Below are 13,148 nucleotides of genomic sequence, written 5' to 3'. Positions count from 1 at the left end.
CACCATACTGGGCACATGTAAAGCACTTGATAAAATATTTGCTGATTGATATTTTTGTTGCCAGGCCCTGGGGCCCTCTCAGCCTACGAACTATGAACAATTACAAGAGTATTTTGTGTTTTTAGAAGTTCCTAGCAACTAATCAAATTAGTTTGCCCACCTATCTACCCATCTTATAAACATTTATTAAGTGTCTACTGTTCGCAAATCACTATAGGAGGCACTGGATGAATTACAAAATTTAGCTAGGACAAGAACCTTACTCTAACTATCTAGAAGGAGGAGAAGACACAAACCCAGGGAGCTACATAGATATTATAGAGAAGTAGAGGGCTGGTGCAATAGCATAGTACAAAATAATGTACTATATAAGGTTCATGGAGGCAGATCACTACCATTTGGGCAGGGGAGGGAAATCAGAGCATCAGGGAAGGCTTCCTGAAGGAAGTGGCATTGGGTTAGTAGGTATGCAATAGGTCAAGAGGGGAAAATGACAAATTTCCGACAACTTTGAATCCTTCACATACACACTTACACATGCACACATACACACACGCACGCTGACACTCCTCCACCTTTAGGAGCCTTCTGACATCCTTGGGACAGTCTGAAGGGGACCCTTACCCCAAGTAGTGAATCCCCTTCCCAGGGCCAGATGGGTTGGGGGAGGGTGGCCTGGGAGGCACCCAGCTCAAGCTATGCTCTAGGCTCCATCAGAGACATTTGCTTTGCGAACTAATTAATTTCCCATTATGGGCCCCAATTAGTGACACATCCTCCCACATGCTCCCAGGGTAATGCCAGGCGGAAACTAGCAATCTCTGGGAGACACCAAAGAGAGCAAGAGCTCCAGGGGTGGAGATTGAAGAGAGATAACGTTTAAAGATTCAGCTGAGGACAGGGTTCTTGTCTTTGCTTTGTGTTCCCCATGGGGATGAAGCACACATTCGGTGCTTCTCAAATGCCTAATAATTGATTGAGGTCTCTGGTAGTGTAGAAAGAATTTCAGTGACTAAGCATCAGTTTCCCCATGCATTAAATAACCCATCCAGTTCTGACATTTTGTTTGCTATGGACCCTCTCACCTCTGACAACCCAAGATTGCCTTTAGGAAGTTTAATCTAAATCGATCACTTCCATGGTGGACAGCACCTCTTTCCCAAGGATTTCAAGTGCTAAGCCTCTCTTCCTTCCCCTTCAAGGGACAGAGGATGTAGCAGGGGCCAGCCTCCTGTTGAATAGACTAAACAGAAGGTGGAAAATGTGGGGATATATTCTATAATTTGCTAAGACACCATAAGTCCCTCACTTTGGCTAGTTCTAAACCAAACACTTTTGCTGCTAATAACTGGAAGAGAAAAAGTAGCATGGAAATTGCTTTCTAATTCTTTATAGACACAGTGGAAGAAAGGAGGGCTCCAAAATGCCTTTCTCAGGCAGGAGACACTGGAATAGATTTTTTGAACCCTTACCTTCCATCTTAGAATCACTACTGTGTAATGGATATAAGGCAGAAGAGCAGTAAGGGCTAGGCAATGGGAGTTAAGTGAGTTGCCCAGGGTCGCACTGCTAGGAAGTGTCTGAGGTCTGATTTGAACCCAGGACCTCCTGTTTCTAGGCCTGGCTCTCAATCCACTGAGCCACCTTGCTTCCCCCTGGAATAGATTTGAGACAAAGGCTCTGACCATGGAATGCTAAATTGCCCATCCTCCTCGTACTTCATTTATTAAATCAGCAGTCGACAAGTAATTGGAGCAACTAAGTGGTACAGTGGATAGAGCACTGGAGTTGGGATCAGAAAGACATCTTCCTGAGTTCAAATCCGTCTTTAGACACTTCCTAGCTGTCTAAACCTGGCCAAGTCATTTAATCCTGTTTGCCTCAGTTCTCTCATCTGTAAAATGAGCTGGAAAAGGAAATGGCAAATCATTCCAGTAATTATGGTATGTCTAGTAGATGCAACATGGTCCAGTGCAAAAAAAGTACTGGAAAGTTTGAATCTTCCTTGGACAGATCACTTCTCCTCTAGAAGCCCCAGTTTCTCCATCTATAAAATGGGAACAATAATACTAGCACTAACAGAGCTGTAGTGAGGAATAAATGAGATCAGGGTATTAAAATGTTTTTTGCCTCAAAGTCCTATATAAACAGGAGCTATCTTTGTTAGCTTTAAAACTCTTTATTGGGGATCTATCATGGAAAGTTGGCTCATGCAATTCTGTAGGATATTAATTCCTCTCAGAGAAAGCAAGGTAATAGCTTCTGTGGGGATAGTCACAGTGAAGAAGGATTGACCAAAGGTCTCAAATGATAAGCAAAGAATTGTGGGAATTATTTATGCCAAAGTGTGAAATTATAGGATGCGAATCATGGATTCATATATTGTTAGAGTAGGGAAAGACCTTAGAAACCATCTCGTTGAATCTTCTCATGTTATAGATGAGAACACCAAGGCCCCAAGAGTGGTAGGGACAACCCCAAAGTCATATAGTGAGTTTATAGCAGAGCTAGGACTAAAACCTGGATTTTCCGATTATTACTTTAGGATTCTTTTCCCACTAAGTAGTTTTTGAACCCCTTTTCCCAAAGTAGGAAGATCGAGGCTCAAGTCCCAGTTCTGTTATTTATTTATTAGCTGTGTTACCTTAGATAAGTTCCTTCCACATTTGAGCCTCAGTTTCCCTATCTATGTTATGAGAACTTTTGATTAGATGTTCTCTAAGACTATTCCACTTCAGAGATTAAATGTGCTCTGCTTCTGGAATCCTAAAAGTTGGGTTCATCTCCCACCATATACTTCCTGTATGACCCTGGACAGGTCATTTAACTTCCCTGAGTTTCAGGGTCCTTGTCTATAAAATGATAGTATTGGATTATTTGAGCTCTCAGGTCTTTTAGCAGTTCTGGATCTGTGATTCTAGAATTTGAATAGATTGAGAATGTGAGTCCAAACATCAGCTCTGACACTTCCTAGCAGTGTGATCGAAAACATCACATTACCTCGATTGCCTCATCTGTAAATTGATTGCACTACCTACTTCTCAGTGTTGTTACCAAAAAAAGCACTTATTGAAAAGTGCTATTGAAAGAAACTATGATGATTTCTAAGAAAATGGAAGTAATTGTTGTTATTCGGAGATTCAGGGATCATGTTGGCAGGGCTCAGTGATCTTCCAAATTCAGACTTCTGATAGCAAAACCAATTTTCAGATCTGATTAATACCATCTAACACATTCCAGACTCAAAGGGAATCTTCTCAGTCTAAAGACTCTTTCATGAAGGCATCTAATGCCATCGTAAGAGGACTGGACCAGGATACAGAACCTGGGTTCTAGCTGGGACTGCAGCTAATCATTGTGTGACCTTTGGCAAGTTATATCCCTCTTTGAGTTTGTTTCCTTATCTGTAAAATTAGTGATTTAGACATGTTCTTAGCCCAACCCCCTCCATCCCTTCACCTCTTTCCTTCCCTACAAGGAACCTAGCACAAGGACTCTTTAGGGACATCTCACTCCTGTGCTGTTTCCAAAACTGTTAATGAAGTGCGCTGCTAAATGCAGTTACAATTCTGGGGGCTAAGAATATAGCTGACATCAGCCTTGTCAGTTTCCGAATGAATCAGAGCCCAGCTTGGGGGGAAGAGGGAGGAGGTAAGGAGGGGGGACTGGAGAGAATGTTCCTAGTTGTCAAGTCAAAAGCAAAGACTTAAATATAATTCAAATCTGGCCTCCATGGTCCAAGGAGGTAGATAGATGGAGGCACATGGCCATGGGAGCTAAAAGAGAGAAGCTCAGAGAAAGGACAACAGGGACTTGGTCCGTGGCTAGATGAGACAGCAGCCTTCTAAGACACTTAAATGATTTGGAAAAGAAAGCTGCCTAGACAGGCATTGAGTGGGGCTGCCAACAAGAGTGGAATCAAATATGAACACACATGGAGTCACTTTGGAGTCCCACAAAAAGGTCTGGACTGAGGAAGCCAACATTTCTGGCCATTGCTGTCTAATTCACAGTGTGACTTTAGATAAACTCATCTCCTCTCTCTTGGTCTCTATGAAATGAGAAGGGTCAAACTAGATGATCTCTAAGGTTCCTCCTGGTCTATATGCTAAGGTTCCATCTGCACAGGTACCCTTGGTAAGGAGCTCTCAGGTATACATATTCCTCTCTGGTGCCTTCCCTGTCTTGGAAAAAGACTTGTCTTTTTCTCTCCAAATTTCCCTTATACGTTTAACTCAACCATATTTATTCAACTAACATTCACAAGTACCTGATGTTCACAGAGGACAAGGGCAAGACATTCAAACTGGGAGTAGGGGAGAGTGGAGGAAGAGATACAAAATCTGAATGTCTTGCTCTTGCCCTCATGGAACTTACAATCTATGGAACATGACTCTACCTTCCTCTAACTCTAGGGTGAGGATCAGGGATATTATTAATTGCTACCAAAGGGACCAGAAATCAAGCCAATGCCAGAAAGCTCAGACTGAAAAAGAAGCAACATTCAATGAGTCTTTTTAGCACCAAGGTAGCTGAGCTAGATAAAATATATGGGGTTTTATTTGTTGTTGTTGGAGTTGGGAGGGGAGATGGAAGGGCACTTTGGTCTATAGTATCCCTGTAACATAATCAGACTTGGAAATCCCTTCAGGATAACTTAAGTGAAACTTTTTTTTATTCTTTATTGAATTAACTGGGTAATTGCTCTAATTCCCTGCTTCACTTTGGCTGTAGAAGTCTCAAAGGGGTTCTCTTTTTCCCAGGCGATAGCCAGAAAGGGTTATACTGTAGAATCCTTCAGGAATATTTCACAAATTTTTCTTACAACAAACCTGTGAAGTGGTCTCAACCTTATTCACTCCATTTTACAGATAAGGAAACAAAGGCCTAGAGAAATTGTGATTTAATAAGTAGAGGAGTGAAAAATGGAACCCAAGTCTTCTGATTTTAAAGCTTTTTTTTCCCATTACACCACTGTTATCCCCATTTTACGGATGAGGAAATTGGGACACAGAAAATGACTTGCTATGAGTTACAATAGTTAATGAGTTGAATTATTAGGTCCAGGGCTGGAAAATAGGTCTCTTGATATTGAGTCCAATGTCCTTCCCATCATATTATACCACCATGAAGACAACTAGAGCTTTAGGAGAAGCAAAAGGGCTCAATCAATTTTAGGGAGAGAAGTGAGATGTAGAGTCCCCTTCCCCAGATTAACAAGGATTGGGACCAGTCATACATTTAGACCATGGGTTTTGCAAGGTCAAGGACTGCACTTTGTCACCTCCAGGGAGGTTATAGATAGTTTGTTTCCCATCAAAAGTCTCAGGTCATATTTCAAGGACTGAAGGGAACACTGGCCCTGGGAAAGAAACTCTGCCAAGACAGGAAGAAAAAGGTCAAAGAGACAGGGGCAGGGGTGGGGAACAGAGAGATACAAAAGGCATCCCCAGGGGCTTCTGGGACCATGGCAGTGAATGAGAAGAGGATCCTGAGTGGTGGGTTTCTGACTCTGACTCCTACCCTTGCCCTAATTAGAGCCCCAGAGGATCCATTTCTATGGGGAATATGATACAATGGAAAGATCACTGGGCTAAGAGGCAGAAGATCTGGGTTTGAATCCTTTCTCTTTTATTTTTTCAGCTATTTGGCCTCAGGCAAGTGATTTTATTTCTGGCCCTCACCTCCCTCATTAGTAACATGGAGAAAAATCTTTGCCCTGCTCTTCTCAAAAGTTGTGAGGATCCAATGAGATGATCCAACTAAAGTGCTCATATAAATGTAAACTATGACTATTAGTAATAACTAAGTTTCTCTTCAACACACACACACACACACACACAGAGAGAGAGAGAGAGAGAGAGAGAGAGAGAGAGAGAGAGAGAGAGAGAGAGAGAGACTAGAACAGTGGATGGAATACTGGCCTTCTATTCAGAAGACCAGCAATGGAACCCTGGCTCTGACACCTGCTTACCGAGACTTTAGGAAAGGTGCTTATAGTCTCTGAGGCAGCATTCCAGCATCTATAAAAGAGGAATAATCCTTCCCGTACTATGTCTCCTCAGGACCAAAGTTTTTAAAAAGTTGGTACAAAGGTTCTTTTAGATGGGAACTTCTATCGATGCAGACCAACACCTTTTTTTTTTTTTTTTTTTTTTTTTTTTTTTTTTTTTTTTTTTTACAGTGGATAGCACTGGGCTTGGAATCAGAAAGACTTAGTCTTGATGAGTCCAAAACCAGCCCCCAACACTTTCTAGTGGTGTGGCCCTGGGCAAGTAATTTGACCCCGTTTGCTTCCCTTTCCTGATCTGTAAAAGGATGTCATAAAGAGTCGGACATTACTGAAAAACTACTGAACAGGAACAACAAATAGTCTTAGAAACTTGCTTAAGTTGCTTCTAAGGCCCTGAAGAGTGAATGAATGACTAAAGGTCATTCAACCATTATTTATCTGCCCTGGATTTGAATCTGGATCTTCCTGACTCAGAAAGTCATGCTGCTTTTAGCTTGTCTTTGTGTCTCTCCCTCTACCTCTCTGTCTTTGTCTCTGTCTCTGTCTCTGTCTCTCCTTCCCCATGTGTTTATTTTAGCCCAAGATTTATATGCAACAAGACCGTGAGGAAAATAGTACAAGGCTACATAGATACAGATGGCAGTGGAACTAGAACACCGTATACATTTTATACATACTGCAGTTTTGTGTGTGGTCTTAAAGTGTAATAGAAATGTGGCCTATCATCATAAGAAGAAATCTGCGTTTGACTCCTCAAGTTAGTGAGAGTCTCTCACCCTGGGCAGTAAGTTCCAAGGCTCTGGAACCACAATAGGGACTTAGGGAGGGGGCCTCCGGTGTTTCATAGGGACTGTATGCAGCCTAAACTCCAAATCCAGCGAAAACTCATCCTTTAAGCTGAAGGAAAGGGGCGGGGTGGGAAGGAGAAGAGAGCTGGTCTGGTCTGTGGGCGCCTGAGGAAACTTCTATCCCGAAGACACTGCCCAGGCCGGGAGAGGACCGCTGCTGATGGGCTGTTGCCATGGAAACCTCTTCCCTTCCCTCTCCGCGCTCACAGCATCCTGGCGCCGCTCCTGCAGCTGCGGGGGCCAGAACCTAGTGGAGAGACGGCGGCGGCGACGGCGGCGGCGGAGAGGCGAGGTTCTATTTTCCCAATACCTCCTCCCTCACCTCCCAGGGTAAGGCTGTAGTCTCTGGCGGACCGAATTGACAAAGTACCAGCTGAAAACTACAAAAGGTCCGGCTGCAGAGTCACTTCCAGCACTCCCCACCCCCATCTTTATCTCCCGCCAACCCCATTCCAGAAGTCCCAGGGGGCTGCCAATCTGCTATCCAAGCTTAACGGCCGGACAACCTGGTGCTGGGCTCCTAGAGCCATCGTTTTAAATGCTGACAAAACTGAGAAGGAAACAGGAGGGGCTTTAAGCTGGGAGGACAGCCACGTGGGTGTTCCCACCCCTCCCCCATTCTCATGGTACACTGCTTCCAGGAGTGCCCTAGGCTATGGCTTTGAAATCCTAGCATGAGATCAGATTAACAGATGAAAGATCCCTAAGTGGGAAAAAAAAAATCTAGATGCCCCCTCTTCCTCATTTTATGGATGAGGAAAATGAGGTCCACAAAAATGAAGTGACTTATCCAAGGTCACAGAAACTTGTAACTGTTTGTAGCGGATTTGGCTCCCTAAACCACAATCTCCCAGCAGGGACAATGAATAAGCCCAGTGAAATAAGACTGAAAAACTGAATTTAACACAGGAAGCAGCCCACAACTTCTCTCTCTCTCTCTCTTTCTCTCCCCCTCCTCTCTCTCTCTCTCTCTCTCTCTCTCTCTCTCTCTCTCTCTCTCTCTCAATCTTTTCACACACACACACACACACACACACACAGAGGAGTGGTTCAAAAGACAGATTTAGAGCAGAGCTGTCAGTCGGAATTATAATTTGTTCAAAGGGGTAGTGGCATAGTAGGAAAGTCATAGCACTGGGAATCAGGGGACCTGGGTTCCAATCTTGGCTGGCATTTGTGACCCTGGACAAGTCGTCTAACCTTGATGGGTTTTCTTTCTCCTTCACCCATCTTTGCCATTAACTGTGCTGTGTGACAGTCTTACTTCTGGGTCTTAGCTTCATCTTCCGCAGAAATAAAGAAGAGCTCTTGAGTCACTTCTAGACGTGTGCTTCTTGTCGGGGGAGGGGGAGGATGTAGGGAGTATCAGATTTTGACAAAAAGTATTAATGTATTTTGGTTTTTTACACCTCTCTCGTGTCCCAATAATCTCCCCCAATACCCTGCTCCTACCATACAGTATGCCCAAATAGCAGTTTAGCAAGTTAAAAAAAGAAAACCCAACAACATTATCATTTCATCAATTTTGAGCCTCAGATCATCTGAAATGTCTCCTGGGAAACATTTCATTCGGATGTGTTCCCGGTATTCTTGATGCTAGCTTCTCAAGAAAGCATTTACCGCCCTTATGTAAAGGTACCGAAGGGGCTTTTGAAAAGACCCTCATTAGCGACGGGAGTGGGAAAGCAAGCCAAAGAGGAAATGGGGTAATAACCAGAACGCAAGGACACCTTCGAGTTCTCTTCATCTTTTTAGGGTATTCGTAGCTGAAGTTCGAACTTAGCGAGAAGGCAGGGACAATATGCTTTCTGCTCCAATCTTTTGTCCTAACGAAGACTAATCGTTATTGAAAGAGACCCTCTGCATGGCCAAGGCCACCGCCGCAGCCACAGCTACACTTGCATCTCTCTCTCTCGCGCGCGCGCACACACACACAGTCGGCGGGCTTGGCCTCCCTACCCAGCCCCGCCAGGCCGAAGGGAAGGTTTTTCGCCCTGGAAACGATTTCCAGTTTGATCCATTTCGTGGAGCGGCTCCTTGCGCCATGACTCAGAAGCAGCGCTCATAGGGCAGAGGAGGGGGCTCGCCTCACCGGAAGCGCGGTCAGGGACACAGTCTTCTTTCTCAGGAAGGGGGAACGGCGGGGGAAGGAAGGACATGGAGGGGATTTCAGAGGGAGGGGAGAGAGGCGAGATAGCGCTATACCATTTCTGAAAGCTTCCGAAGCAGCGAGAGAAAGATCCCTAGCTGAGATCCAAGAGGCTTAGGCTCGACCCTGATTCCATGGGACCATCCCGTTCTTCAAGCCTCAGTTTTCTAGCATCGAATCCCCTGCTTCCCCAACCAGGGAGGTTTTGAGGTAGAGAGTACTAAAACAAGCACTATTCGTCGGCGAGATGTTAATTAAATTGAAAACATGGATGGCCTGGATGTTACATTTGTGCCCTGGAAACATTTAAAAGGACCAGAGACCCGCTCACTGACTTCTGTGAAGGAGATAGGGAAAGACATGGACTAGAATGATATAGGATGAGAAAACATCAGTAGTTGGAGAGGGGTTGTGATCTTCATAGGTGAAGGGGTCAGTAAGCCCATGAGACCACGGATCCACTGAGGATATTCTGAGAATAGAGTCTTGCCTTGATCCAAGGATAAAACAGTTTCTTGTAGAAACAAAGTGCAACTGGTTATATTAATGTCTGTAAAAGTGTTAAGGAAAAGTCCAAAATGGTCTTAAAAATTTTTTTTTCTCCAGAAGAGAAATGAACTATATCCATGGCATTCTGTTTCCAATTTCTAGTGAAAATCTTTTGGAGGTGAAACTTTAGGCTCCCCTTCCTAGGAAGTTCAAGCTGTGCCCCACTCCCATCCCCATCACAACCCAGTCACTGAGCAAAGATTTTTGTGAACTGCTGCTTTGCCCTTAAACTTTTCTAGATCCCAGGTCATTTTTCCACAATCGGATTTCTCACTGTCATACTCCTGACCTAAAAAGAAAGAAGTTAGAAAAACATGTGGTTGCCCATGCTCGGACCTGATGAGATATCAAACTATGGGGCTCTTTTTTCCTAGTTGGAGAAGAGGTACAAAGTCTTTCTTCCAGGATGCCTGGTATTGTCCTCTAAGAGTTGACCTCTTTATTGAGGAAGGGGAGTATTGAGGTAAAGCTATACATTTGAAAAGATTTGGTGGGTGTGGATGGAGTGGAGAGAAAAGGGAAGGGATCTGCTTCCCCATCTCTGGTCCTCAACAGATGCTCCCTAGAGTGAAGTCCAGATCTAACATTCAATTATCTTTCTTCTTAGAATAATGAATGTTAGCATTCCCTTCTAGCCCTGAAGTTCTGTCTTCTTAGACCTTCTTTCTCTCTCCCCTGTCTGATGGGTGAAGAAACATCATTCAAAATGGCAACGGTTGGCATATGCGCAGACAACTATATGGGAAAGGGGGAAGAAGGGAGCCAGTGTGACTTTGCCCCCAAATCTGAATACATCAAATTGTTATTCTCTCTCCTTCCCTCTACCCCCAATAGTCTGGATAGGGATTTCCACACAGAATCCTTGAAATTCTTTCAGACTTAAATAGGACCATAGATTGAGAGCAGGAAGAGACTTCAGAAGCTATCAATCCCATCCCCCTCATTTCACATATAAGGAACCTGAAGGGCCCAGGAAGGATAAATGACTCGTCCAACATCACACAGAGGGTATGCATCAGAAGGCAGGATTTAAATCCAGGTGCTCTGAGTTCACTGTTCTAACTCCTCTCTGGTTATGCTATTTCTCTCCAGTGACACCAGGAGAACAGAGGATTACAAAATAAGTTTCTTTCCTGTCCCAAATAAGTTAGGAATCTACCTGTTATTCCATTATCCTCCTCAAGTACCTACACTAACAGGTTCCAGCTTAGCACAGAAGGCTTTCAGAGAAAGGTTCTAATATCCCCTCTTCTCCTTGAGAGGCCGGGAGTGTGGTATAGCAAAAAGAGAGATTTAGATTTGTCCTGTCGAAGACACTAGCTGTGTGGCTCTGAGCAAGTCACTTAACCTCTCTGTCCCTCACAATCCTCATCTGTAAAATGGAGGGGAGGAGGTGAATTCAGTCATCTTTAAGGTCCCTTCCAGTTCTAAATCTGTGATTCTCTGATCCTTGCGCTTGGTCCCCTTTCTGGTCCAACTAGTTACTACAGCTGCAATGGAACTAAAGTCAATCTTACTAGATAGTTTTACACCCCACCCCCAACTCCAACAAGATATCTCCTTAGGAGCCATCTTTTACTTACACAAAATAAAGTACCATAAGAAAGTCCATCCCTCTCCTCACACAACCCCATCAAACTTGCCTGTTTTGTTTGATGCCGAATTTGAAGCTTTGGAGTTTCTTCTTCCTTCCTTAATATCCCCAAGACTTAATACACTCCCTTTTTACTCTTTCTCTGGGAAAGGGCTAATAAATATGTGGCTCCAGCACCCCAAGTATCCCTTAGGGGTTAGATGATGTCAGGTTCAACCCATTCCACAACCAGCTATATAGAGACTTGTCCCTAGGGACACTCCTCCCAGGGAAAGCCACCTTTAATCAAAAGCCCAAAGTCAGAATCCCTTTAAACACACACACACACACACACACACACACACACACACACACACACACATTTCCCCCAGGTGTTATTGATAAAAGAGAGGCAAGGAGAGACCTCATTCAGCACTGTTCTCCCTTTCCAATTCTGCCCCAGTGTCCGTTGGGTCGAGATCTCTGAGGAGGAAGCTAGGGGGTCCGTGGGGCCTCGAGCAAGCGCCTTCACTAGAAATTGGAGTAGGGGGTGGTGGTGGCAGGGAACTGAAGATATGAGTGGAGTACAAGCAAGTCTCCAAGCAGGATTCTGCTCCTAGAGCTCCTAAGAGGCTGCTTTAAAACCCAGACTACGCCCCGAGGGCCATTTCGTGGGGAAGAGCAAGTATCCTATTCCAGAGCCCTAAGGCAGGGGCCACTTCGAGTGCCAAGACCAGCAGCGCCGTTTCTATGGCCCCTTATGTCTCTCCAGTCCACATCTCCCAAACCTCCGAGTCCCATCCCTGGAGGCCATCCTTTATCACTTCGTCCGCTCACCTCCATCAAGGCCTCTCCAGAATTCCAGCTCCCGCTTCCCCCAATGCCCACCCTTCCACCTCTGCCCCTTGAGCACCTCCACACCACCCTCTCTCCACCAGCCCGCCGGCCTCCCTCTTCCATCATCTTCCCCCAACCCCCACCCACCCCCCAATTTTCCTCCATGCTCTCACCAGCGTCCTCTTCGTCGAAGGAGTTCATGCAGGGGAAGTAGATGGCGAGTGCCTCGAAGGAGGCGGACAGGCTGAGGCGGCTCTGAGAGCGCTCCATGTAAAGCCCAGGAGGACCGGCCCCGGGCGCCTCGGCCGCCGGCGGTTTGGCCAGCTTAGCCGCCCCATTTTTGACTCGGAGCACCGCGCGCGGCGTCTTGGCGGCTTGGCTGGGGCTCCGAAAGAAGAAGGGAGGGAGCCGCTGGGGCTCAGGCTCGGGCTACCGGGCTGCGGGGCCCACACCCAGGGCGCTGCGCGGCACTCTGGGCTTGGACTGCTCAGCCTGGACCGCTGGGAGTGGATGGGATAGGATGGGACAGAGTGGGGCAGGGCCGGGTTGGGCCGCGCCAAGGTGAGGCGCACGGAACCGAGGGACAGCCTGCTTTCCCGTCTGCGGCGCAGACCTGACTGGCGCTTCGTTCCCCCAGCCCGGGGCGGGCTCTAGAGTGAAGTCATCGGCTTAGCCAATCCGCGCGGCCCGTGGAGGGAGGGGGCTCCCGGGGAGCCGGGGAATTGGGGGGCTCGATGTTAAAGGGGAAGTGGGCTTGAGGCGGGCGGGGTCCCGAACAGGGAGCACTATACTCGGGAGACGCTGGACAGCGCTCGATCAGCTTCTGAATCCGGGAGGCGCCAAGCTAAGGAGCAGGTGTCACTGACCGCGGTGAGAATGGAGAGCGACAAGTGGGGCGGTACCGGTTAGAGAAGCAGAGGTCTTAAAGCTTGGAATGGGCCTTAAACATGGTCTAAATATAGGAGCATAATATTTAGAGTCAGAGGAGTCATAATCTAAATCCAACCCTCGAATCTTACAGGGGGGAAAACTGAGGCCCAGAGAAGGCTTGGAACTTGCCCAAGGTCACACAGGTAGTTAAGCAGTGGAGCAAGATTTGAGCTCAGGCTTCTGACTTTGCCCATACACCATACTGCTTCCCAAAGTTCTATGGTATCCCTCTCTTTCCCTTCCCCCATT

General features: G+C 46.0%; 1 protein-coding gene across 1 annotated transcript in view; it reads right to left on the bottom strand.

Annotated features, from left to right (window-relative positions):
• Positions 1 to 12,239, bottom strand: part of RIMS4 (regulating synaptic membrane exocytosis 4) — a 63,158-nt gene extending 50,919 nt beyond the window's left edge. Inside the window, exon 1 of the mRNA XM_044661078.1 lies at positions 12,143 to 12,239. Coding sequence (XP_044517013.1) covers positions 12,143 to 12,239 — 97 coding nt within the window. The remainder of the gene's footprint in view (positions 1 to 12,142) is intronic.
• Positions 12,240 to 13,148: the final 909 nt, after the last annotated feature.

The sequence above is a fragment of the Gracilinanus agilis genome, chromosome 2 (assembly GCF_016433145.1).
Source record: "Gracilinanus agilis isolate LMUSP501 chromosome 2, AgileGrace, whole genome shotgun sequence".
Classification (NCBI taxonomy): Eukaryota; Metazoa; Chordata; class Mammalia; order Didelphimorphia; family Didelphidae; genus Gracilinanus; species Gracilinanus agilis.
Note: the sequence above shows the minus strand (reverse complement) of the source record. Positions and strands in the feature narration are given on the sequence as shown.